This window comes from Anarrhichthys ocellatus, unplaced genomic scaffold (assembly GCF_004355925.1).
Source record: "Anarrhichthys ocellatus isolate YVR2014 unplaced genomic scaffold, GSC_Weel_1.0 scaffold3, whole genome shotgun sequence".
NCBI lineage: Eukaryota > Metazoa > Chordata > Actinopteri > Perciformes > Anarhichadidae > Anarrhichthys > Anarrhichthys ocellatus.
Genome location: NW_022280033.1, coordinates 6,550,235 through 6,577,636, shown reverse-complemented (window position 1 = coordinate 6,577,636; position 27,402 = coordinate 6,550,235). Strand labels below are relative to the sequence as shown.

At 42.4% G+C, this 27,402-nt stretch overlaps 2 protein-coding genes across 4 annotated transcripts in view; both read left to right on the top strand.

The window, feature by feature from the left end:
• dachc (dachshund c) overlaps positions 1-17,146 on the top strand; it is a 21,634-nt gene extending 4,488 nt beyond the window's left edge. Inside the window, exons 2-11 of one of the 3 annotated variants that reach the window (XM_031876583.1) lie at positions 1,207-1,316; positions 4,128-4,238; positions 7,303-7,481; positions 8,883-9,003; positions 9,108-9,242; positions 13,594-13,781; positions 14,442-14,589; positions 14,941-15,069; positions 15,269-15,373; positions 16,556-17,146. In XM_031876583.1, the coding sequence (XP_031732443.1) occupies positions 1,207-1,316; positions 4,128-4,238; positions 7,303-7,481; positions 8,883-9,003; positions 9,108-9,242; positions 13,594-13,781; positions 14,442-14,589; positions 14,941-15,069; positions 15,269-15,373; positions 16,556-16,617 (1,288 nt within the window). In that variant the 3' untranslated portion in view covers positions 16,618-17,146. Of the gene's footprint in view, positions 1-1,206; positions 1,317-4,127; positions 4,239-7,302; positions 7,482-8,882; positions 9,004-9,107; positions 9,243-13,593; positions 13,782-14,438; positions 14,590-14,940; positions 15,070-15,268; positions 15,374-16,555 lie in introns of all 3 variants that reach the window. The other 2 variants (XM_031876591.1, XM_031876575.1) reach the window with 2 other exon arrangements.
• A 3,437-nt stretch (positions 17,147-20,583) lies between these two features.
• Positions 20,584-25,554, top strand: ubac2 (UBA domain containing 2). Its single transcript, XM_031876603.1, has 10 exons — positions 20,584-20,767; positions 21,208-21,332; positions 21,420-21,539; positions 21,820-21,926; positions 22,371-22,494; positions 22,615-22,662; positions 22,927-23,035; positions 23,362-23,504; positions 23,587-23,736; positions 23,990-25,554. Exons 1-10 carry the CDS (start codon positions 20,737-20,739, stop codon positions 24,095-24,097), a joined length of 1,065 nt encoding a protein of 354 aa, XP_031732463.1. The 5' UTR covers positions 20,584-20,736; the 3' UTR covers positions 24,098-25,554.
• Positions 25,555-27,402: the final 1,848 nt, after the last annotated feature.

The following is a 27,402-nucleotide window of genomic DNA, read 5'->3' as shown; positions in this document are numbered from 1 at the left end:
CACACACACACACACACACACACACACACACACACACACACACACACCAGTGTGCGCTCACACGCACTCAAGCTACCTGTTTTTCTCCCACAGTTAGTGACTACCCAATCTTTCCTTCTGTCTTTTTGTCCCCCCCCCCCCTTCTCAGCCAGTGGGTGTGTCAACAGGGGATTGGTCCTTTCTGCCGGGTAATTGATGAATTATATGCAATATGCAAATGCGGTGCCATTAATCTCCTGACTGACAGCTTCGTTTATGGGGCCTTAATGACGGCTGGATTAGATTCTAATTAAAATCTGCTCAAAGACACCTCACGCTAGGAAGCTGCTGCTAGTCCATCTCTCCCCCTTTTTTTTTTTACTCTACTTCCCCACCTTTTCTCACTCTCTCGGACTCTCCCTCTATAGGTTTATTTTCCTCTCACTTTACATCTCCTCATCTTTCCCTCCATCTCCCTTTTCATCTTTATTGTTGTTGATTCTTTTGTCCTCTATCATGCGTTTTTCTTTCCCCTCTTCTTTCCCCCCTCTTTCACTGACTCTGTCTTTTAATATCAGACACACACACTTCACAGACACATATACTCACCCACACACTCATGTGTTATCCAATGTCAGGTTGCTATGAAAGGAGATGAGCTGCCCTGCTTGTCATTAAGCCTGATGTGGCCCGTGTCATTTCCCCTGTCAGGACATTCACACCGTTTAGTCAGAGCCAAAGTGATGTCTGACAGCTTTTCACATACCTCCTCCAGGATTGATTGAGCATGCCCGGCTCAATCAAACCATGTGAATCTGCTTGTAGTCGCAGCCTTTATCGAGGAAATTTGTGACATGGCGGGAAAAAAAGGGAATGACCAAATGAGGAAAGGATGCTGAGGGAAGGAGGCAAGCAAACACATTTAATAAGCAAACAAATGAATGAGTAAGCTGAACCGTAATGAGGTGCTTTATTGATGCCATAGGGAAACTCCTTTTTTGCTTGCTCGTATCCACAGGGAGGTCAGATTTGCTGTACAGAAGCCTTCCTGCAACCGCTCAGGTTTCAGTGTTTTGCTTGTTGACACTTCAGCAGGAGCAGAGGTTTACAGACTGAGGGGCAGTTTCTCTAACCAAGCCCATCTCAGTCACAGCATGAAAAAAGGGAGGGAGTATTAAGTGTTAAAGTGCCTAATGACTAATGTTATCCTGTGTTTTCTGCCTGCAGTTCGAGGCCGGGACGACCGCCCAAGAGGCTGCAGAGTGTGACAGAGGGCGGGACTCACCACATGCTGTCCCACAGCGGTCTGATGCATGCTGGGATCATACCTCCTGCAGGTGACCACCCAGTTCTCACTACGCACATATACCTATGTGCACAATGTGTACAGTAGAAACAATACCACAGGCACGCATACTAAACAACCACTGTTGAGAGTAGTAATATCTGACACCATATACTTATGATGTCCACTGTGCATCTGAAATTGACAAGTTGGACATATTCTAGTTCCAAAATATATTTTCCACGAAAGTGAGGACAAATGTTTGTTTTTTTAATCTTTAATTTGTGTTTTAATTTAGCTTTTTTTCTCGCCAAATCACAATGTAACGCGAAGTAGATATATTATTAGAAATGTTCCTGGTTTGGAACACAAATTGCAGTGACTGACACATGTAGTTAGGTTCAGTTCTTCAGTGCAAAGATTTATGTGTCAATATCAAAAATAATTGATCAGAAAAAATTGTTTTGCTCGTTTGACTCAAATACATGCATTTAATTTAATGCATTTTTTAAATATTAAATGTATAATTGATATCTTTGCTATTTCACAGTTCATATATTATTTGGTGATAAAAGTCACTTGGCTCAAAACAAGTCAATTGACTTGCCAGTGTATTCTGTATCAAAGATCCATTAAAGGGAGAAAAGCCTCTCTGACTCTCTAAATCCCCCTTTTCGTTTTCCATAAGGTCAAGGTTTGTAATTCTTCAGAACTGTACAGAAGTCAAAGTGGGAATCCCTCTTTTGGCTCCACGAGCTGCTTTAAACAGTGAATTAGTGACACATTGTTGCTCCAGCCCTCAGAGGAGCTGCTGGCAAAGTTCAAATTCTGTTCTCTTTTCAGCTGTCGGAAAGTGAAAGCAGCAACCTGGCAGCCAGCTGAGTTACTGCCATCGGTTTAGAGAAAAGAGCAGGTTGCTTATGCAGGACAGACACAGGATTTGGCGGTTTTCTACTTTTCCTGCAGATCCCCAAAATGATACATTTTTACCCATCATCAATAGTGTGAGGAGGTGGGGTTCTGGGAGGCGACCTGTGTGTTGATTACTAAGATTAGCATACACACTGCTGACACTCGAGAAACAACTCATAACTTGCAAGTTGGCCTTTTTTTTTTTCTTGAATTATAAGTACACAAAGTTGAGCAAGATTCATGATATATAGGCCTTTGAAATCACCTTTATTCTGCTTTAAAATGTCCTGTTTGAATACAAAAACAGGAGTTCAAATGTTTAATTTGGTTGTGACTAAAAATTATTCTTGCGTAAACGACACTCAAGCCCATTAATTGTCTCTTGAATTATGAAGTTGTAGGATAATTAAACTATTTTTAATGTATGAGCAGGTGAAAAGACGAGCATAAATAATTGAATGTAGGAAAATCTATTATTTGTAATGTCAGAGTCTGTTTTGTATATTTGAACAGTTAGTCAACTGCCTGCTTAAGGCCATAGTGCTGCTTGTTCTTGTGACAAACAGTGTGTTTGAGTGTGTGTGTGTGTGTGTGTGTGTGTGTGTGAGTGCGTGTGTGTAGCACAGAGAAAGGGAGAAAAGTAATTGTCGGCACCTCACCGCTCTCAAAGTTGCCCTTGGCTTTGTGCTCTTCACTGCAACCTGATCTTTTCATTCCCTGCCTCAAAAGAAGCCATTTTCTGTTAGCTCCGCTTCCTCTCACTGTTCAAAGGTGCTTGAGAGTGTGTGTGTGTGTGTGTGTGTGTGTGTGTGTATACGTGTGTGTGTTGTGCATGCGTGAGTGTTCAAGAGCATCTTTCTCAGTGGGAAAAGAGTCTTTTTCCACCAAAAGGAGAGGGCACGGCAGCAATGTCAGCGCTACTGATTAGAGCTGGCCACATGAGAGGGGAGAAAGAGACAGAGAGCGGGAGGACATTTGAGCGTAAAAGGCAGGGAAAATCTTTGATGTCATCCTCCTTAGTCTCTTTCTCTCGCCTCATGCACTCACACACACACACACACACACGCAACACGGTGGCTTATGTCCCGCTGTGATGCTGACATTTGAAAAGGTAAAGTAAGGAGAGAGGATGGGAGGAGAGCAGGGAAGAGGGCAGGAACGAGAAAGAGAGAAGATGAGAAGAAAAGGAGCAATTTGTTGTGGTTGTCTACGTCTTAGACGGACAGACTATTCACAGCAGAAAAACCCGTCGTGTGTAACAAAGACATAGCACTCAGCAGCTCAGTTTGTTGCAAATGTTCAGATGTATCCAAGATCAGGAAATTAAGACTTATGGTTTGATTGCGTTTCCTCAAGTCGTGTTTGCACAGTTGTGGGGTTTGTCTAACTTTAGTAATTCCCGTGTTTGTCTGTATTAGTGCGGGGGATATTTGATTTTCTGTGGCATCAGAGGGATTTTTAAAGGTTGATCTGAGGGTCAAACTACCTTCTGGGGTTCAAGACACAAATTAAAATGTGGCTCAGCCCTCCTGCCACATTTTGTCACTCTCCATTTCTTAATATCCAAAAGTGCACAACCCCTATTAAAAAGTATCTTTACTTTTTTTTCCCTAATGCTTTTAATTTGCACTGACAAAAGAAGTGCTCTCTGGCTAAAAGGTGGAGCTGCTGCCGCCGGTTAGTGTTGCCCTGTGTGCTGTGGGATGTGATGTCCCTGTGTGGGAGAGATGAATGTCTTGGCTTGTTCATATCACTGCTGATTCCCCGGCAGACTAAATGGCCGGTGCAGCGGTGCAGTCACAATGAATGGCTGGCCTCTGTCTTCCCATGACAACCTCCTGCCTACCCACTGCTCTAATCCTCCACCGGGGCCATTGATCTGCCGCTTATTGATTCTTCTTCTTCTTTCTTTTTCTTCCTCTCTCTCTCTATATATCTGTCTCCCTCTCAGATCTGTCTGCCCTGGCCAAGAAGATCAAGCTGGAGGCCATGGCCAGTTACCACAGCAACCAACAACATGGCGGGCCAAACGGAGAGAACGGTGACCACAACCACGGACTGAGTGAGTCGTCCTCACACACACACACACACACAAGCGTCGGTCCGACATATTTGGCTATGGTCGTATAACACGTCGCTCTGTTGTTGTCCGTACATGTCTGTGATGCCAAGTCAATACGACTTGAGCAGCTGTGTTTATGGGCAGCTGCTGAATCAAGCTGATTAAAACCAGGATGTGACATCATCCTTTGAGAGACCGTTTCCTTTGAGAGACGGTGAACGCAAAAACAGCAGCAATGAGTCAGTTCTTCAGACGAAGTTAGAAAATAAACATCTGGGTCAGGTAATCCAAACCATCAACAAATGAGGAGATGTATTTTTTTTATCACCAGGTTTTTGTAGTTTTAGTAGATTGTTAGACGGTGAATATCTCCTTCAGCTTGGATTTGTTTGCATACTTGTGGGATTCAGTGAGATGAGAAAACACAGTGGGTCATCCACTCTGCAGCCCCCAAAATATTGCTGGTAAATCATTAGCACACATTAGTCATCACATCAAGAGAGCATAGACCCACACCAGCTCCGTTAGTCATGCTCAGCGTGGCATTCGTCTGTCATATCGAGTAACATTACATCAGGCTTTACTGGAAGAGAAGTCTTTGCATTTCAGAGTTAAGTAAGCAGTGTGTTCTCATCCCTTTGGCTACTTGTGCCGGTAAAATATTTAGTCATATGATATTAAAAACTGTTCCTTTGCACCGATTCCTGGCTTTGCAGTAAAGGAAAAGCAGCCAGCAAAAGTGGAGCGCCAGTGGACGAGACCAAGCGCACCCGGATGATAGAGAGATGAATAAGATGAGAGGCTGAAGCCAAATCAATAGTCTTCTCTCTAATTCACTATCCCGAATGCAAACGACAAATGCTGGACAATCGATGGGGGAACGGACGCACACGCACACACACACACACGGGCCGCACCGCCCCCACTGTTATCGACAGGTTAAAGCGACATCAGTGTGTTTAGACAGATGACAGGGCTTATGGGGAACTGTGTGGAATACGCTATCAACCTGGGACGCATACACACACACACCATGAGGCGCATACCGAAGGCTTTAGGACAGAAACTGTCCTTGTGTTTTTTTTAGAAATTAGAAGGAGACAAAAGTAAAATCACTATATGTTTGAGCCTAGTACCTTTATGTTTTTGGCTTTGACTGCGTGTGTGTGCCTGTGTGTGTAGTAAATATTTTTCTCTACCCGTGTCTGTGAAACGCTCCCAGCCTTAAGCATTGTTTACCATTGCGTACACTCCGTTACAACTGCCGGCATCTGTGCGCAGTTAGGTGGCATGGTTACCACCAGCCATTATAAACCTGTAAAGCCTAATCACTGTTAATGATAGAGTCAAGTGGAAACACACACACACACACACACACAAACATACAGCGTAGGCATACATACACACATAAGAACGATGTGTTTTTTCCATACCGCCACCCACGGCCTTATGGGAAGGATAGGCCCCAACCAGGGCTTTAACCACTACAAAGGCAATCTCAGATTACACACACGCACACACTCACAAATGCTGAGTGTGACACCTTATGGGCTGGGGAAGAGCGGGGAGCAGCCATTTCTGCATTTAACAAGATCTTCTGGGAAATTTACAGTAACTGTTTGTTTACAGTAATGGTTTGTTTGGATAAACATAAGAGAGGCACTTTGACTTTTGATGTTTTTTAATGAAACATAACAGAGAGTGATGGGAGGGCAGAGAAAGTGAAGAGAGGGGGGAAAAGAGAGTTAAGAAGAAGGAGAGTGAAAATGAAATTATAAAGGGGAGGGGGGGGTTACAAAAGTGGAGCGCCGGGTTCTAAACCAGGGCTTAATATTTGGAGTTGGCTGCTAGTTTATTGTTGGAGCATCTGGTTATTTAGCTCCATTCAGACAGATCTTTTGTTTGGATTGGTTTCTGCTCTGGGCAAGTGAGAGACTAATCTGCCAAATGCACAAAGCACTGCACATATGTCCGGCGAGCCCGACTCGTAAAGTCAACGCCTCGCTCTTTATTTCTTAGTTTGCCCTTTTCTTTTTCTTTCTCTCTTCTTTTTTTTCTCTCTTTCTTTCCTTTCCATCTATTATTTGTTCTGTTTCATCCCCCCTCTTTGGATAGGCTTTTTTTGTTTCCATGCACTCGTTCTATTATTTGTGACAATTGTGTGGAATAGAGTCCAAGATTTTTTCCTTTGTGTTTATAATTACCCAGCGTGCATTGCTGGCCCAGCACCAGGACTGCCATCAGCTTCTTTTGTTCCACTTCCTCCCTGTGTTTCTTTTGTTTTTGTTTTTCCTTTTATTAAATGATAAATATTTATGTCATTTTCTCCCCCCCAAACAGGATTGTTTGTTTCATGAATAGAGGGACTGCAACAACCCACTAGGGTGCTGTTGAGAGGAAGGATTTTCTTTAAAGATAGTGGATGCCTGTGTTAACGAGAGGAGTGCGAACAACAGATTGGCCAAGATAATAAAGAGTTTGGTTTGAGCCGCTGAAAATGTGTTGGGTTATCTTCAAGAACACCGAGAAAGAAAAGTTCGATGTTTTTTCTTTAATTCCAGAGAGGCTGCGTTTGTGCTTTTGTGTTGTAATGAGCAGGGGAAGTGTCTCTCTGCCATGTCCTCTTCTACCTCCCTCCCATTTGCTCCTTCTCTCCTCCTGCTCTTATCTTTTTCCACACTCCACGTCTCTAGACCGCTCACACACATATTTACGCGTCGTGGTTTAGAAGCAGAGCAGTCATCCAGGTAATATTGACTTCACAGAGGAATGACTTTGGAGTCCAGTTTGAAAAAATGTCAGTTCAGTGCACGGCACAGGGCTGAGCAGAGCCTTTTAAATTGTGATGGATAAATACAACTGAAGCAAAAATGAAGGAAGAGGGAGAGCAGACCTGTTTCATGTTGGGTGCATGTAAAGTGCAGCTTTGATGGCCTTTAAACAGAGCTGCTAGTCTGACCTTCTATGAGAACCAACAGACTCTTACTGTAATCTCCTGTGCACTTCCTCCTTCAATAACTCTGTTTTCTGTTCTATGTTATTCTATTCTCCCCCCCCACACCAGTTCTGGATCAGTTGCCCTTCATGATGATGTCACATCCTCTGATTCCTGCCAGCCTGGCGCCGGCCTCCGTTTCCATGGCAATGGGCCAGATGAACCGACTGAACACGCTGGCCAGCATGGCCAACGCGGCGCGCCTCCACGCCAAGCCCCACGCCAGGACCCCCACCTCCGTCATTAAGGTGAAACCCAGAGGACCGTCAGCGCGGTGGATCTGACCACCAGAGTCCATGTGACACTCGGCATCTCACGACATGACTTTTATTATCTCATGACTTTTATTTACATAGTTGTTACAAGATTACGCTACCTAACACTACATTAAATAACTTGCTTTCAACATACATGGACGTATTTTCTGTCCCTTAGAATTCAAGATCTTCTGATCAGTATACGTGAAGAATCACGTTTCTATGGTTCTGGCTAAAAAAACGTCAATTGTCTGGTGGTGGGTCCAAGTTCTGGATCACTACCATAATGTAATCAGTTGTTCTTGGGCTTAAGGCCAATCCCATATCTGTTCATCAATATTTGAGATATTAGACAGAAACTCTGACCTTCTCAGCCAAGTTGGCTACTTTGCTTAAAAGGAGTGTTTTCACTCTTAAGAATAATTTAAAGGAGGTTTGGAAGGATTACAAATGTTGCCAAACATTTCAGATTGTCAGCGTCAGTCCTCACAAAGTCTGACATTACACCAAGTCCTCGTCAGCAGCAGGAAGTACCATCTCCGGTCGTAATTTTTACGGTGCATTGTTCAACCACTGGGCTAGGTACCACAGATGATTTAAGAGGCTTATTGTAATGAGCACCAAATTTTCCTGTAAACACCAAAGAATACCAGAATACCAATATATGTTCCAAAGCTTTTACAAGAATAAAGTTTTGTTTTGACTACAGGTGATTTTGTGGATAACTCTATTCTGCCTAAAGCCCAAACTGCTAATTGGGACCAGACACGTTTTTCGACACCTCTGTTTTAACATACAAAAACTATGATGACATAAAAATGTACAATTTCTGTGAGAACCTGGCGTTGCACTGCAGTCAGCAAATGCAAGAGAGCTGTATCAAGTTAAATCTAGCATTAGCTAAAACTAAATGGACTTAGTGTGATTGAAAAACATCAGTTTTGATGGTAAAGTTCAGTTTGTTAACCATCATAACTTTATGAGACAGTAGCTATATTCAGTCACGTTGGAGGAGAAAAACAATTTCAGCAATTTAGCAGAGTAGCACTAACTCCCATGTCTGTTTTTGACTCTAAATTGGAATTCCCCCAATTTGGTAAATCCTATTATGCTTGTAGATGGAGAAAAAGACAGTAGATAGAGATACACAATCCCAATGAAGTTTTAACTGTGAGTAACCAAAATAAAGTATTGTCTTAAACAATCTAACAACTTTTCTCTTGCATTCACTTAAGATCATCCAACCCAGAATTCAGTATCTTCATTTTTAAGCAAATTAGTCATCCTCAAAATGCCATTAAATGGAAGCATAAATATATATACATTTTTTGTGTGGTTTCTTTTATTGTTTGTTCTGTACTTTATAAGCCGATATTTCTTGTTGTTTGGTAGGAGCGTGTGCTCGACAGCCCGTCCCCCTCTCCCTCATTGGAGGAAGCTCAGATGTCGTCCAATCACAGCAGCAGTGTGTCCAGTTCACCGTCCCACACAGAGCGCTCTGCAGAAACCACACGTGCGTACTAACCTGTGGTAAAGTGACGAATGCTCCAGCTTTAATGATACCCGAGAGGTATTTCTGAGTTGTGACCTTTTTGACTTTTTACATTTTCGTTTCAGACCCACATGATGACGGCCTGTCATCAAGGCACAATGTGTTGGGGCACTCTCCTGGTGTGGCGCATGTGGCCAGAGAGACAGATGGGACCTCAATGGAGTACAGCAAGGAGAACAAGAGGAGCCACGCTGACAGAGGTAAGAGTCACTGTTATGTTTGTATAGCTTGAGTCCGTATCGGATCTGGTTCAGCAGAACTTTGCTCTTTTAAAAACAATGTAATGTAACTTTTAACTTGTACTGTATTTATATGTCTGTAGTCTGACATGAATTGTCTTACATCTAAAAAAAAAATGGAAGGAGCCTCTTTCTGTACGTCTGGCATTCAATGTTCTCGTCAACCCTTCATCCGATCGACTTCACACTTGGTGGGTGTTTTGCTGAGGACTCAAGGAAGTGCAGTGTCGATTGTGAGCTCTTCGGGACATATTTATTAGTATTGCGTTATTAAACACTGTTCGGTGTATTGAGAGGGGACCCCTATTATCTGTGACACCGCCAAAAGGCATGCTGGGTACAACTTGCACTCCGTAAATGTTATGGATTGATGATAAGGACTAGATATGGAGCCCCTCCACACTTGCGGCATTGCAGCAAAAACTCTGGCCTAAAAGCATTTTCCCCATTGGCCACCGCTGTAAAAGAGACGTCTGTAAACTGTTGACAAGACACTTCAAACTGTAAACAAGACCAATCATGACTCTTTCTGTTATTTATGATCCATGGAGGTTTTTATATCTAGGTTCACAATGTAAAGTCAATATGAGCTGAGCGGGAACTCATGGGCGGGGCCAGCGGGCAATTACCAGAGGACTAAATAGGCGACATCTTGGGGTCCAGCATCCACTTCTTATCATACATCCAAGATTGATGTTCGTGTGAGCTTGCGCACCCACGTGACGCATATACTCTAGCCGCGTCGGGTGTGAAGTAGTCTGGATGAGCGGTTCACTGGAAAGCTACAAGCAGCAATAATGGAAGGCCAAGCTATCTGCCTGTTTTGAACGAGCTCTGCATAGTTACTCAAATTTGTTGAATAACAATGTCAGCTTACACTTCAAAGGTCAAGTTCTTGCTGTTTCCTGAGAATTTCTTGTTGAAGTCATTAATCATTTAATGACAATTAATGAGTAATGATTATTTCTCTGCCAAATCAATTGCTTTTGAACAAAGTCTGTCAATACGGTTTCCATCCTATCCATCCATGTCATCATTCAGACTTGTTTAAACAAGTTTGTGATGGTTTATTTAACACTATTTATTTTAAAAGAGAACGGGTTTTCGAACAGTTTGACAAGAAAGAAATATCTCAGGTAACGGGTCAATAAGGAATCACTGTTTCACCTCTTCTTTCCTCCTCCTCCTCTCCTCTCCTCCTCTCCTCCTCTTCTCCTCGCTGTCGGTGGCCCCCCTGGCTTCCCGCGGAGAGCAAAGACAAATAATTCTGCAAAACAGGGCTCCATTAGACCAGGAAGCAGTGTTACATTAGCGAGCCATTTGCCGGGCCGTGGCCTAACGAGCCAGGCGGCCTCCCGTGCTCTCAGCTGGACCTCATCTGCATAACGACCGCCTCCCTGTCGTTAGGGCCCGCGTTGCCACGGCGCTGCAACGTCAGTTGTTTGGTTCTCTCTGTCAGGGAGGTTTGCATTAGCTTAATGAGGACTGCTCAAGGACAAACAGTCAGCAGAAATCTACAGCGAGAGAAAGAGAGAGAGCGAGGGAGAGAAACTGAGAGTTTGTATGTGTGTGCACGCGCCTGTGTAAATGTATTCTAATACTGAATCACATTATTCAGTAATCGAATCTAAAAATCACAAAGGCCTCCCAGGTAAGGTTTCAGATGCTGTCAGGTATCTGTGAACATATTGACAAAGCAGTGATGGCACCAACAACGTGAATGCCATGCATCACATATTGCATTTATGCAATTGATTTTTAATTGATTTTGCTGCATGCAAATGAAACACATGTACATTTGCTGGATTGCAGGCTTTTGTGTTCGACCTACAACATCACAGGATAGGTTTATCGTGGATTGAACAGAGTTTCAAAGAGCACTTCAGCGCTGTCATTCTGTCAATCCATTGTATGATAATCTCTGAGAGTGTGTGTGCGCGTGTGTGTGTGTATGTGAGTCAGTTTTGGCTGTGTGTGCTGTTTCAGTAGTCTTTGAACAACGTATCCATGCAGCAAAGATCAGAGGCCATCCCTGACACCTCACTCCCATTAACCAAACATCAGCAGAATTTTATTCTCTGTCTGTCTCTCTCCTTCTCTTCCTCCCTCCCTCCCTCCTGTTCTCTTCCGCTGACTGGCAGTCTTCACGTGGTGAAGTTCATTAGCCCTGGGGACGGGTGGGAGAGGAATAAGAGAGGGGAAAAAGAGAGATGAAGTTGGGAGAAAAGAGAAAAACAGACAGTGACCTTGGTTAGGGAGATGGGTAAATGATCAAACGAGCTGGCAGCCGTGTGTATGTGAGTGTGTGTGTGTGTGTATTTATGCCAAACGTGTGTGTGTGTGAGTGTGTGTGTGTGTGAGTGTGAGGTAAAGTAGGCGTAAAACAGTAACTCAATAAAGGATCAGTCACATCCAAGGAGCCTGGGGAGCCCACGCTGCTGACTGCGCACTTCAGCGGCTACGAATGTGTGTGTGTGTCTGTATGTGAGCCACGGGAGTGTAGTTGGATGCCCTCCGCTGAGCTCGCCAGCACCTGCTAATTACCTTTCTCTACAGAGCAATGCTTTTAGCAAGAAACGGGGAGAAAGAGGGGGGAGGGGGGGTGGTATTGCTTCTCATCTGTGAAACACCTTGAATGTGACAGTTGCCAAGACGTGAGGCCGAGGCGGTGTAGGGGAGGTGGGTGGATTTGGAGCAGAAGATGCTGTGGTCAGCTAAGTGGAGAAAACACTGTCATTTGTCACAGACAGAGAAAAGTGCCAGATATCACATCGCACGTTCACACTCGTCTCTGCTCCAGTAAGCGCCGGACTCCCAGGACGTCTTCGTCCTCAGTGGCTCGGATGACAGTGAACGCAGAAAGTGAGAAACTGCCTGATGTGGGGGGGGAAAAATGGAGAAAGAAAAAAAAAAGATGGCTAATCTTCATCTCCCCTACTGTCAGGAATCAGGAACACGCAGTTCTCAGGTTTACTAACAGATGGTCATCCATAATGCAGCTTCTTAGCTGTTTTTATGGGAGATGTCAAGCTGTGATGCATTATCAATAGGCAGAGTGCCATCTAATAAAGGGTAACCATGTTTTCAAAACTACAAACCAGGACTTCTGTAATTAGTGTAAACATCTATTTACTGTTGGCCTTGATATATTTGCAAGACATTATGTATTTATAGAAATTTGCATTCACCCTTGATTACATATTGTTGCTGGAACGATGATCATTTTGTAGGTTTCAACATGAGTCAGTGGCACAGGAAAAGACCGTATGTAAACTTTATTTACACAGCACACGTCAAAATAATACTTTCAAGAAGAAAAAGGTCAATCTCTGTCTCTCATGCTGAAGTTGACTGCACTGATTGTATGTTATATATAACATACAATAATATCAAATTTAAATATCAATATCAAAATATCAAATTTAGACAGTGTGAAATCCATCAAATATTAAGTTGTAAGTGCACGAACAAGACAGAAAACAGGTGACTTTTTTGTTTGAACTTATGTTATATATTACCGCATTCCATTCATACAGTACAGTTTGACGTCAGTTCACTTTCCATCATTGTCTTTACAAAATTTCCGGCTGCCTTGACATCTATTCAGTTTTAGTACTAGTAAGTAATACAATAAGGTGTAAAAACAGGCGACTTTTAGGATGATTTTTTTTAAATGATTTTTAATGATTTTCGTTACCCTAAATATTAATTTTGAAGTTGTCCTCATTTCAGAAAAGAAAGTAAGAACAAGACTGGGGGTATTCTATATTTGTATTATTGTCAACAAAACCCAAGAAAGACCAAACCAAACAATGCGTTCGTCCACCTCCCAATACTTCCTGACTCATCCCACAGCCCCTCTGTTCCTGCTGAAGTCATACATCTTTAAAAGCAGCTCATAGATATACTTTCATTTTTCTTAAACTGCCATGGTTTTTAAAACAGCTGAGCGCTGTAGTTTTTAGCACACCTTACTCAAAGAGGAGTAAACTGTGCATTTGTGGGGGACTACTTTCAGTCGCAGATTAGTATTTCCAGCAGCAGAAATGTGTACGTAGGAACGACTCACAACAAAATATCCCTGCCCATGTTTGAGGTAATGAAGGAATATGTTACCCGGTGCAACAATGTGACTCTCAGCGTTTGGCTTCACAAAAAATACTCGTTCGTAGGATCAATTCTTTGTTGGATTTGCTCTTGTCATAGAATAATGTATAATGTGTCTGCAAAAGTAAAGTAGAATAAACTGTGAGCCTTTTTGTGTTAAACTGATTCAACTAACTAGACATCAAAATGTCTCTCTGCCCTCCAGATAACAGCTCATTGGCCGCTCAGACAACCAGGGAGAGCTGTGATAGACAAGTCTACCAGAAACCCCCGTCAGGCTGTGAGAGGGTATCTTACCCCGCAGGACAGAAGCTCCCAGCAGGTCTCCACCACACTCCCTTCATCTTCCCGGAAGGCTTGTCCTCCATAGAGACCCTGCTCACAAACATCCAGGTGAGGCTCTGCTGGGGCTTTATTATTATTATACTCTGAGATGAATAGGAAGGGAGATGAGCCACTCTTTGGGATTTCCTGAAATGGTAAATAGCAGATGAGGCAGACATTTAAGATGTGCAGTAATTGGGACGGGCATGTGCTGACCTGCTTCTCATATTTTACATGTCTTTGTTATAGAAGAGTCACAATGAAAGCTCTCACCGGCTGGGTTTTCACAGAAAGAAAAGGGGAAAAAACAAGTTTTTTTTACCTCATCTGACCTGATAGCGTGTAGTTAAGAGATCATTGTTGACTGTCATGAGGTTAAAATCAAATATATTTATTTTTCTCTTTTTTTCCTGCCTGAGGAAATCCAGGAATTATACATCAGAGTAAAACCACAACATTGCCTGAGTCAAATTATTTTTATCTTTTAATTTTACAGTGAGGTGGTTTACATGATTTTATATATACATTTTTATATTTACTGCAGCTCACTTTAATTCATTTAGATTTTGAAAGTTATATAACACACTTTGCCTTTGTTGTTAAAGGGAAATATTTACTTTCGGTGGAGTAAGAAGTTGTCTCCGTGAAGTGCTTGAAGAAGACAGACGCCTCTCTTGGCTCCTGATCAGTGTGTAACCTGTTGATGTGTGGCTTTGTGTCTCCAAGCAGGGTCTGCTGAGGGTTGCCATAGAGAACGCCCGGGCGCAGGAGAAGCAGGACCAGATGGAGAGGACAGAGCTGAAGATGGAACTGGTCCGAGAGAGGGAGCTGAGAGAGACCCTGGAGAGGCAGCTGAGCATGGAGCAGAAAAACAGAGGTAGGCCGAACCACATCAAGCATCGCAGGCATGAAACAGCAGAGTAAACTCTGTGAACGCATCCAGTTTGATTTCATGCACAGTATACTGTAATTTCAGTATAAGTAAACCATGAGCCACTAACATATTGGGCTTATTTACAGACTGTTGTAAAGATGCTCAGGAAGCAGAAATATAATGCAGAACAAACAACAAATTCCTGCATGAATGGATACAAATGAAGTCAAGTTAAAAAAATATCTGAATAACTTCATATGCAAAACACATTTACTTGACATCCTTTGTCTTTTCCTCTTCATCTTCCTCTTCTTCTTCTTCTTTTTCCTCTTCCTCTTCTTCTTCTCTATTTAGTTCTGATCCAGAAGCGCCTGAAGAAAGAGAAGAGGAGTAAGAGGAGACTACAGGAGGCCTTGGAGGAGGAAGTCAAACTGCGCGATCAGGCAGAGCACACCCTGCTGCACACTGCCAACACACACACAGGTACACAGGCACACACACTGTTTTGGGAGGTATCATGAATTCCTTATGGGGCTTTTTTTTTTTTGTGAGCTTAAAGTTCTCGCAACCGACGTGATTCTCATTTTCATATTAAATGTCACCAAGTCTTCTATGCAACCTAGCCTTGACTGTTCATTTGCCTCCAATTAAGTGTCTTTATTAATGAATGACCAAATTGCAGGCCATCAATCATCAGCAGCCCCTCCTCACACAGAGCCTGTGACCCAGGACGTGGATGGGAGCAATCACGATGACAACAGGCTGGACACCAAGGCAACAGTACAAGGTACAGGTGTCCAGAAAACAAATGCCGCTTCCTCAGTGTGTAGCTGTGAAAACAGCTTCTTATTCTCATTAAAAACTTTGGAGTTGTGCAATTATTAGAAGGATAAAAGCTGCTGTCACTGCTGTCACCAAATGACAACTTAAAGGAAATAACCTAATTACAGAGTTTTGAATTTGTTGTACATGAAATGTGTGATGCTGACTGTGTGATCGTTTAAGTGTGAGTCGAGTTCTTAAAAGAAAGTGTGAATTAATGTATTTAACTGTGAAAGTGAGTGTATCAACATTAAGGCACTGCACCAAGTTTGTGGTTGCTGAAAGATAATTAAAAATGACTTTTCAGTGTAAGAATTGTGAAGTAAACTGTGATATACCTGCTGCTGGGGATTTCTTTAGCTCCAATCAACTGAGCTGGGGCAGCAGATTTCATTATTACTCGCTGATGCCTAACTGACCAGTCTACTGGAAGGGGTTTTTGAAAGATTTCACAGGGAGACCGCTCCTGAGAAGTTGAACAAAATTAAATGAGGCGTGAGGCAGTTCACTGGGGCCACCATTTTAATGGAGATGGGCGTTTAATATATTTATTTTGCCAACGTTATTGTCTTCACAGGGATACATTAATGAAACAATCCCACATGTAACGTCTTAAATAGACAGAGAAAGAAATGGCCGTGATCTCTAGTCCGGCCTCATCAAAAGAGTGCATGGTTCCAGCCCACCTCTGCTCCGCGCCGTGCCAGGACCTCCGTACTAGACAGCGTGCTTGTTCAAAGCCAATTTTTAATTGAATGTCAGTGAAGCAAGAAGAGAACTGGCCACTAATTAACGGCTGTCTTAATTGTCCTCATGACGAGTTTGTTTGGACATCATTTGCATAATTAACACCCAGTAATAAATCATTTAAAGGGGAATTGTCTGTCAGACAGCAGGGCAGGATGTGGTTCCTTTGTGCCAGGAAGTTTTATCGCCAAAAACAGGGATCAGGGGCCGAAAAAGACTTTCAACTGAGCCTTACTTAATAATAATCTTTTATTAATGCTCTTAGGGCAAGGTTATAGGGGACAATGTTCAATATTGTATGACTTTGTAGCATTTTCTACTGTTCCAGTCACTGTGATCTAACCTAAATAATCTGTCTACATTCATTATAACTTATAGAATTGTGATTGTGTTTTATTAGACTGGATTTCTTTCTGGATTTCAGAGGGCAGAGTGTTCCTGCAGACCACCGGGATGTACTGAAGACGAGGTGGAAGCATGGACGGATGAATGGATAGATGAATGGAAGAATAGAGTGATGAAGATTCCTCATTTATGAGAGATACAATAGACAGGCATGCTCAGCCGCGCAGTGGCATCCGAGATGCACATCTCCGCCTCCTCGAGAGGACTCCCCTACATTTGAAGGGTGACATTTGAACTTTTCCATTGTTCTCTTGTTTAATTTATTGCATTTATCAGCGAATCTCGGCCGTAGTGGGAACAGTACTTTATTCTGATGATGTGTTTGACTGTGTTTCTTTCAATCAAGGTTTTTAGATCCTAGATGAAGACGACCATATTTGGGTTTTTTTTGTCAGTGCTGTTTATCTGGACACAAGTGGCGGATATAACTTGTAACAGAGTTGTGTACATATACAATATATAGTCATCATTTTTGTTATTATTATTATCACAAAAACATATTGGCATGTTGTACAGTCAGTAAATGACTTGTATTGTGTATGTTATGCAGTAGTGCAGTTTGACAATACAAATTCTTTTTATTAAATTGTGTCAGTGCTTCTTTCTTTATTTCACAAGTGCAATTTCTGAATGCATGATTTTTATATTGTAGTTTAGTTGTTTTTGTGACAAACAAACTTTGTTGTGTGTGTGTGTGTGTGTGTGTGTTAAGAGGGGGAGGTCCATGTGCTTGCATGTCTGTGCATATGTGAGCGAGTGGGGTGTGATATGACATTGACTATTGCACCATCTCCAAAAACATACACGTAAATATCGACAGACAGACAGGAAGGTGGTGAGCAGGGTCACATGTGAGCTGCCCTTTAGTGAAACATGATGACAATGCGCTCTCTCTCTCTCTCTCTCTCTCTCTCTCTCTCTCTCTCTCTCTCTCTCTCTCTCTCTCTCTCTCTCTCTCTCTCTCTCTCTCTCTCTCTCTCTGTGGCTGCACTCATTTCTTATCATGTTACTTTCTCAGGATAAAGAAGGGTGAGCAACTTTAAAAGCTATTATTGGGCCAATAAATTGTTATGTAAATTAATAGAAAGATAAGACAAGAAATAGATTTTAAAGAAAATAGAAGAACATGCTTTTTGCTGTGTAAACATTTGTGGCTATTTTATCATCCTTGCAGGCCAAATATTAGCATTGCAGGAGATGGAGCCATATCGAGTTAATATTTTCTGAGTTATTTTGGATTGCAGCCCTGAAAATGTCTGGTAACATATATCAACTTGTAATTTAGAAATTTGAAGAAAAAAACGGTATTTCTGCATACATATTAGAGATATTTGAAAGCAAAGCGTGTGTGGCTGGAGACATGCAAAACTACACCAAGTGTTCCTTCACTCATGCAGACGGAGAACTAATGAATATGTGATTAATTATGTAAGGGGTCGAGGATCACAAATGCTGTCGAACATTGATTGTTTTATTTTACATTTGAAGCAGACAAATGCCTCTTAGCACACACGGTACATGCTCAGGATTTTCTCAAGCTTTCTATAGAAATGTTTCACTTTGTTATGAAGCCATTTGTTGTGGCAAAAAAAAATCCTTGAAGTAGAGCATATTTTGCTCATGCAACCTTGTGTAAATGTGCAGCGTGCCATTTCCTGGACACAGGCAGATAAGCTGTGATGCGGGAGTAAAACAATACCTCAGTTACAAGCAATTCTCCCTGAATACAGAGCGGCTGACAAGTGAATAGCAATGATTCACCTAAATGAATGTGTGAATGAGTCATCAGCTTTTCAGATGACCACCTCGCGGGCTGTCTTCCCTAAAAAGGTTTGTGACTTCATTCAGCACCGCTCGACTCATTCACGCTGCCTTGTATCTCTCTCACACACATCTGCACACACACATACACACACACGCACACACACACGCATCCCTTACAATTCACCGAGTAGCATTGTCCTGCCGAGAGATGTGTAATGGAAAAGATAAATGGAGGATAAAGCTAAGGTGACAGGGCCAAGCATGCACGTGTGTATGTGTATTTGCATGTGCGTGTGCTTCTGCGTGTGTGTGTGTGTGTGTGTGTGTGTGTGTGCTCGCATGTGTGTACTGCACAACAGACCAGCAAACCATCTGCTCATCTCCTCTTAATGAACAAAGCAAACAGCAGGAGTCAAGGCTGTCTCCAAATCTGGACTCTCTTTATTGGTAAGCACACACACACTTACACACTTTTGCACATCTCTGCGCTGTTTAATCTGATTATCTTTGATTGAGAACAGGGGCAAAGCAACCTTTTTAGACCTCACTCCTACATCAGTGACAGAGAAGGTCTGAAACACAATTAGCAAGCTGTTCCTCAGCTCTGCTTTGCAGTCACATCTGACCACAAGCAGCCAAATAGACCTAATGGGTGGGAACTAACCAATAGGAGCTAACACGCATACTGCATCTGTGGATGATGGGGAAATGCAACACTATTAGACAGCTGTTCGCCATATCTTTTTAAATGCACTTGGACGTAGCATAAGCATTTCGATCAATTGGCTCAGGAGCAATCACGGCTAGCCACGAAGGTATACACAGCGGTTTGATGTGAGGAAAATCGGGCAGGCTGTAGTGTAAGACAAAGCAGTCGAAGGAAGTCTGGACCTTGACAAGATACGACACTGTGTCCATAAGGCCAAGAGGACCATAAGAAAAAGGCATTAATCCGGACTTTGTGCAGCCACATCCTGCTCAAGGCCCCAAGGATAACTGTTACCTATCTGTCAGGAAGCTGACCACATGGCTTCAAGACGTGAAACACTCCCTGTCTGCTGCTTCTCTGCATATCCAACCCATAAACACACATATTACAGACTGAGCAAATGGTCATAGATGACAAACATTACGAGGCCAGTGCTGCAGGGCTTGGGAATACCGCGTCTGAGGAGCATCAGATAACAGCAGGATGGCATTGTGGGTAAGGAGACTGCCCTTCACAAGAGGATCATCCGGCGGCAGCATCCCTGCTGAAATGCCTGTGAGCAAGACACAGGGTGCCGCAGTCGTCAGATCTCGTTGTCTTCAACCTGGGTACGGACCTCTTAGTGGTCACAGAGTCTACAGATGATAGCCCTGCTCTCAGTGCTATGTGGATAAACTGGGGCTGCGATCTGTCATTAAAAAATAGACAATTTACATTTTGTTTGCTTCAAATAATTTAATTTGCTTGCTTGTTTTGTTCTCTATCATTATCATTATTACTGGCATCGGTAGTAGTAGTAGTAGTAGTAGTAGAAGTATATTAATTTAGATGACACTTTTATCCAAAGTGACTTACAATAAGTGTATACAATCATATGGATACAAACCAAAAATTGTAGGAATCATGCAAGTACATCAACTGCAGCATTTAGAAACAATAAGATTCAGATTCAGAAACTTTTCCCCAAGAAGGGCAGCGATAGGGAATGTGTTATGTTTTATTATTTTACTGTGAATTTAGATTTTTTTATTTATATTAGGTTGTTGGCTACTTTGCTTAATGCATTGCTATTATTATTGCGATTATTATTATTAATAGTATTGTTATTAGTAGAAGTTCTACCTTCTTTATCTAGTACATATTAGCAATGTATCATTGAAGACCAAGTTAATTTTCTTTCCCCCTCTTTTTTTACTTTATTTGTATAATCAATTAGAATTTGCTGCCACAGACAAATTTCCCCTTGGGGATGAATAAAGTATATTTCTATTCTATTCTATTCTAAAAATTAAGTGGAAATAGTTTTATTATTTAGTGGCATTCCTTCAGCAATTGATCACCTAAAGAGCTTATTCATAATTCTCTGTTATTCCCTCAGTATTTAAGACCTTCGTGAAATGTGTTGTTTAGATTAGAATATGGTTATTATCAGTAAAACGTATCTGTGGATCATCATCTCATCTTCAACACGGAGCAACAGCGCCCTCTAGGGGACAATTGTAGTCTAAAGTCAGCGGACCGCGAAGTAACGCTTTCTGGGCTTCTCGAGCTCCTGTAGCAGATCCCCTTTCCCCAGTCTCTTTCGCTTCACAGTCACACCATGGATCCTTTCTCCAACTTTATTTCGGCGTTTTAGTGTTTAGTTTGTCACTACCTTGGGATTAACGGTCTTCGCCTGGATTCCGTTAACTCATCTGTACACCATGTTTACCACCACCGGCTCTCGGGGCCTTTGTAAGTATCCCGGAACCACCAGTAAGCGACAGGCTGAGGCGGTCTCTCTCATCTCCTATCAGTTACAACGGTTATACAGCTAACGTTAGCTAGCCAACTGACGTTAGCATTGCGCTGTCATTCATTAACCAGAGGTAGTATATACCAGTTAAACCTACAGCTGCGTTTAGTTAATTAACAACCAACGGTTTGTTTTGTCAGTTCAGGTTTCATCGTTGAAAAGGGCACTTTCTGAATCGATAAATAGCCAGCTAAATTCATATTAACGGTACTATATCTGCCCTGCCCCACCGTATACAAATTAGCTAGCTACTTCTCTCTCGTCTATTAACAAAACGTTTGCCTAATATACCGTATACATGCAAAGCTGCTCGCTGCAGAAAGCCACAATGTCACTGTCCCTTCGTAAGTGTGTTGTGTTGGGTGTGTGTTGTGCACAGACAAGGCTCCTCTGTCTAAAGGCCTGCTGCTGGTCCTCAGTGGGCTGACTGTGATGCTCACCCTGCTGCCACAGTACCAACAACTGTTTGTGTACAACCTGCAGGCTGTCGCACAGCAGCACCAGGTACGTCTCCAGTATCTGTCCAATAACAACATCACAATGTGTATGTATGTGTGTGTGTGTGTGACTTTGCTTTACCTTGTGCTGTAGGTGTGGAGCTTGTTGTGTGGCAGGCTGGTCTGTCTCGACGTGAAGGACTGCTTCTGTAGTGGCCTGCTCATTTACAACTTCCGGATCTTCGAAAGGCGGTTCGGCACCAGGAAGTTTGCCGTAAGTACCAAAAAAAACATTGATGGATGAACACACAGATATATAAAAATGTAATAAACTTGCTGATATTCTTAGCTAAACCAGATGCTGACACGATGAAGGGTATCATCATCAATCAGAATCAATTTGAGCTTTCCCTATGTAGCAACTTCATATTTTAGGGAAGAGGACACAACTTCCTCATCTGGCACAAAGCAGTTCTCACACCAACATTTGACAGTGATTTATTTTTGTTATGTGTTGTTCTAATCATCACATGTGGTGCTCGTCTTCATTCTAGTCCTTCTTGTTGGCCACTTGGTGTCTCTCTGCGCTGATGGACTTCCTGCTGGCTCAGGCGTTCCAGTTTCTGTTTGACTATGAGGTGGAGGAACTGCCTGCCGGTCTGTGAGTATCTGGGTCACTTCAGTAGCCACCGTTCATGCTGAACTTCAGTCATGCATGTGCTGCATTTGTGAAAAGAGATCAGCCTTTCATTTTCATGGACACTGAGGATATGAATAGCTTGGCATTTAGTTTATGATGTTCAAACCATGTGTCACTTAAGTAGAAAATCTTAATTTTCCCCCTTATAGCTAAGCTTTGGGCAGTATCCATTTTTAAATGTCTTCATCCCCTGCCTGCATTATATTTTAGTATACGGAGTTTAGATTGTGGTGGACTGCGACAGCAGCATTTAACCCAACTCTACAAAAACAATTGGTTTGACAAACAAAAAGATATTTAAGTGAATTGTTCCAAAAGCCTAACATTGTGTCTCCCAGATTGCCTGAAACACTATCTTTTCCTGCTGTCTGCATCCTCTTGACTTTTCCCTTTCTCCTCTCACAGGCTCGCTCCAGTCTTCTCTCTGTTTGTGCCTTTCTACCGCTTGATCCCCAGGGTGCCAGTCACCCAGGTCCTGGGCCACATCCCCATCACCAACAAGTCTCTGGTCTACATAGTCGGCCTGCAGGTAAGCCCATGTTCTACTAGTGTGGGAATTTATGTATCTATTTTGCTTTCTCGCTCTACTCACTTTCCATCTTGTCTGATCCTGATTGTTTCTGTCTTCCTCTCTTCTTCTGTGGTGCAGCTGTTGACTTCCAGTCCCTTCATGTGGCTCCTCGCTCTCAGTGGACTGGTGAGTAAGCACATTCTTCTTGTTATTTAATGTGTATTTAGGAAGTGTCGTGCTATTTAAAACTGCAATATGTGATTTATGGGCCAGATTATCAAAACAATGAGCTTAAAGGGGCTAAAATGTGCCGCAAAGATGCAGTTTGCTGTTAATTTGCTGTCTGCTGTAAAGCATCTTTTCTCATAAGTAATTTCATTCATTGTAATATTTCTTAATACAGGTTTGGCTTGTGACTTCAGTACTAAAAACATATTTGTCTTCTTTTAGCTCTCTGGTGGACTGTACCACTCCAACGTTCTCTGGTTACAGAAGCTCCTCTTTGTTCCTGCCTGGGTCTCTTTTATTGGACGGTATATTCTGGAGCCCATCTTCTCAAGTGAGTCCAACCGTTAGTGATCACAGACACAGATCCTGTGCAAAGCCTTTACACAGTGACCAGTGTTGCAGGGCCTGACATGGAGTTGTTGGCTGTCTCTGTCTAATTGAGGAATAATAATATTTGTACAGTTTAGGAATTTGAACAGTGCATTAACACATGCTAAATTGTGAAATTGATGCTATTCATTCTCCTTCATTTAATGAAAAGTAAAACCAGAATGTGTCTTTGTCACCCTGTTACACTTTGATGATTAATGTACTCCTCTTTTACATGTTGTTTTAGTCTGCCTCATGCCTATTATGTCCGTGTCTGTGGTTATCTAGGCTCCCAGCCGAGCAGTGAGACGCCACTGGGTATGGGGGCCACTCTGGACATCCAGAGGCAGCAAAGGATGGACGTGCTCGACCAGCAGCTGCTGCTGGCTCAATACAACGAGTCCAGGAGCAACAACAGACCACAGCCACAGGTAGACGGACACATATTGTAGCACTGATGCACAGATAAAACACAGAAAAAAAAAAAATATATATATATGTGTGTGTGTGTAGTCTGGGTTGTTGCAGTGGACCAGGATGTTGTTCCCCTCGCTGAGACAAAGAGGACAGAATCGTCCCCCAATACAGCCCCCTCCCCAGGCTGAGACACATCCGTCCACACAGTCCCCTCTATCGGACAACTCTGCTGTCGTAGAGGAGCAAGTGAGTGTTCGCCTGTGTGTTTCTGTGTATATCTCTTTTATTATTAGGGGTCCTTTTCAAGGCTTTTTTCACTGGTTGTATTGCTGTTATATCTGGATATTCATTTACATATTCTGCATCCTGCATGACTCAAAATCACTTGATTCCCTGGCCCTCCTACACTTTACTTTGTGCACCCTTGTTATTTATTCCCATGTGATGATTTGTCTGTCGCTGCCGTCTTCGCTGATGCTTTTTTCTTTTTGTCCCTCAGGTTGCTCTGTTAGTGGAAATGGGCTTTTCCCGGACCGATGCCCTTGAAGCCCTTAGAGCTTCAAACAACGACATCAACATGGCAACTAACTTCCTCTTGCAACACTGAGAGAAAGAGAGAGCTCAGAAACCCAGAATCAAACGTGGACAGAGAGAGAAAACAGGACGAGGAGCACAAAGCAAACCGGAGAGAAGGAAATACCGTGAATGATGGACAATTTTGTACAGATAATCTGAAGCCTGTGTCCCTGCTCGCTGCAGCAGTCGTCAGGCTGAGTCAACCTGAACCGAGCCCGGTAGCACGCCGCTTATTGAAGAGGTGTGAAGCACAAAGTGAAAGACATTTGCGTCATAGCTTTCTGACGGCCGTCGTGGTGTGAAACAGGCGCCATTGCTCAAGGCGGGCGAGTTAGACCTCTAACTGTGAGGGGTTCCCAATGAAAAAACACACAGGAAGGAAGCAGGAGTCTTCAGTGCAGTGGAGGGAATATAAAGCGCGTTATTTCTTTAAATCAACTGATGCTGAAGCACGCAAATCAGCTGAGATCCAACTTCCAGTAATAGTTTTTCATAACTCACTGTCATGCACTGACACTCTGCTTCCTCCGTCTACTGTGCAACCAGCATCTTATACCCTGATGACTGGTTAGAGGAGATCAGTATTACATGGAAAACAGAAAGGTGCACCATGTCTTTGAGACAATAGATCAGAGAACGTTTGGATAAAGTACAAGACCTTTTATTTCGGATTTCAGGCCTTCCACTCTTAGTGAAAACGGTAATTGCTAGAAGTTTGTTTTGACTCCACGAGGAGGCGCAGAGGTCACGATTACAGCTTCAGAATTAGGAATCCATGAAGAATATAACCTATTTTACCATGATTTGAATGCACAGTTGTTATTTCTCTGTGTCGGCAGTGCTTTGTGGGCTCCACCCTCTCCTGCTTGAGATGTGTTATCAAAGGCGGTTAGCCTGCTGGTGAGCCACTTTTCTTCCATTCGTAACTCCACAAGGACATTGCTGGTGACAGACGGCTATCTCAGGATCTATGAGGCGACTCCTTCTGTGTATGACATAATCACATTTACAGACACGAGTGCCCGCTCACACACATGCACAGTAGCCCTTCGAAGAGGAGGTCGTGTTTCACAGCCTCGACCGTCATCTTTTCATGCACTCACTCGCTCAAAGGTTTTATTTATTCTGTCTTAACTGATTTTGAGTCTTTTCTCTGCCAACACACGTCTGAATCATATTGATATTTATTATGCAATATCATGACGAGGAGAGATTTGTGGAGACTATGCACTGCATAGAAACTACTTTGTGTATATAAACGTGCAGAAGTAACATTGCAGCCACTATGTATTGATGTCAAAGACAGATGCTAGTTTTATATTTTGTGCATAACAATAATATTGATGAGATATGACCGCTGAGTCAGTCGTGTGTGTGTGTATTTTTTTTAGAGTGGTATAATAGTATATGGGTGTGATGAGGGAGTTGTTGCACCAACTTTCTCATGAATCATATTTTATCTGTGGAATAAATCAACCTGCAGACTGAGTTATGTTTGGCTCATTAATAGGTTTGCATCATGACAATGACATGTTTGTAAATAACAGTCTACAGTGTTTTCTGTATTAGTAATCGCACTCTAATGCATGCTATTGCTGAGTTTGCTGAGTATTACTTTTATCTGCTACCACCATCCGCCATTTCTCATTTTAATTTGAGAATGCAACGCAAACATCTGTTGGGCTGGAAGAGAATTCTCTACAACATTTCCCATGCAGTCAAAGCCAAATGTGTTGATTAACTTTTAGAAAATACAAATGTAGAATTTCAGTAACATTCTCTAAAAGCTTCAATATGATTATCAGTTTGCAGGGAAGCCCTCTGTCCTTGTGGTACTAGTTTTCAACACATGATGGCACTGTTGTGATAAGATAAGACGTGAGTTCATCTGTATCGAGATTAAAATGTTTAATCACAGCACACACGAGCAATGTACGGGAAATGAACAGTGAGACTATCCTTTAGACTGGCTTTTTCAATAGTGCAATCTATGTAAATGCTTGTTAAAATACCCTGTGTTCACTATGACAAAAAAAAGTTTAGCTTTATTGTATCTACATCCTCAGAATCAGATAGATTTTGATATTAAATCCCAGTCAGGTTTATATCAGATACATTTAATAGCGGTTGTTCCTCTGGGCCAGATCTTTTCTTTTTCATATGTACTCTGTGATGCTCAGACAGATGCTCATTATTGAAGTAAAAAATGGAACAATATATGTTATACAACCCCTCCCGGGGTTAAAGACAACGTGCACACTGTGATATTTAGCATAGTACTGTGTGTATTTCAGGAAAATGCAGTAGATATTAGAAAGAATAATAAGAATATTGAGCAAATTGACCAGAGGTGTGTATGTTTTTGAAGGGTTGCATCGTCCCAGTGGAAAGCTACTGAAATTAGACAATAAAATATATTTCTTAAAAGTCCAAGGTGTACTAAAACATTTTGGAAACGACTGTGATTGCCCTGTTACTGTGAAAAAGGAATATTCCACATGTTATGGTCACTAGATGGAGACATTGAGTGGAGGTAGGTCTCCGGTGTTGTTGTTGCCAGAAGCCCTCTGCCACACCCACCTGCTCCCATTATTCCACGGAGCAGACGGCTCCAGCAGACACTCTCGCTCCAGGGTGGCTGAATATCAATGTAGGGAAATTATGCACATCTTGAAGTCAAAGAATTTCAAACGCATATGGTTTGCCAAATATTCCCCGAAACACTGAGCACAAAATGATACTTTGAGCGACCCCTTGCTTTTCTTCTCGCAGGAAACACGTTTCTTTTATCTTTTTTTTTATTTTTACTAGAAGGTCTCCTGAGTTCACAGTGACACAGTTCCATTCAGCCGCAGTTGATGTCGAACGCAGTCGAGCGGTGCAACTTTTAATGGCTGCTGAAATGAAAAGCAGCTTAAACCAAAGTGATTAATATCTGTGTGTCTCTTTGTGTTTCAGTGTTTAATTAAAGGCACTGATGAAAGAAAAAATACTTTCCCGACAACCAACCTCATTAGGGAGATTCTTTTGTGAAATGCCCACTTAATGTGCGGCATTAATTATGTCTCGTTTAGGGGTGACGATTTTGATTTTGATTTGGAGCTTTGGGAGGTCGTATTAGTAATTTTTTTATTAAATTATGTATCTTGATGGGTGTCAATAAGTGAGTTTATTTGGACTGTATGTGTGAGCAAACATGTCTTTATAAAATCGAGTTGCATATCCCTGTGTTAAGCATCAGCTACAGGGTGATGATGTATGTTCTGGGGGTTTCTCCTTGTCTGGCTGGGAAACCATTATCGTTTACAGTACAGGCGGCTGTGGCCTTGAAGCATC

Excerpts from the sequence above, each read along its gene's own strand:
- ubac2 (XM_031876603.1), top strand. The coding sequence starts at position 20,737 with ATGTTTACCACCACCGGCTCTCGGGGCCTTT. Across the intron at positions 23,036-23,361 it reads TCTGGAGCCCATCTTCTCAA|GCTCCCAGCCGAGCAGTGAG; the intron begins GTGAGTCCAACC and ends GTGGTTATCTAG. Across the intron at positions 23,505-23,586 it reads ACAACAGACCACAGCCACAG|TCTGGGTTGTTGCAGTGGAC; the intron begins GTAGACGGACAC and ends GTGTGTGTGTAG.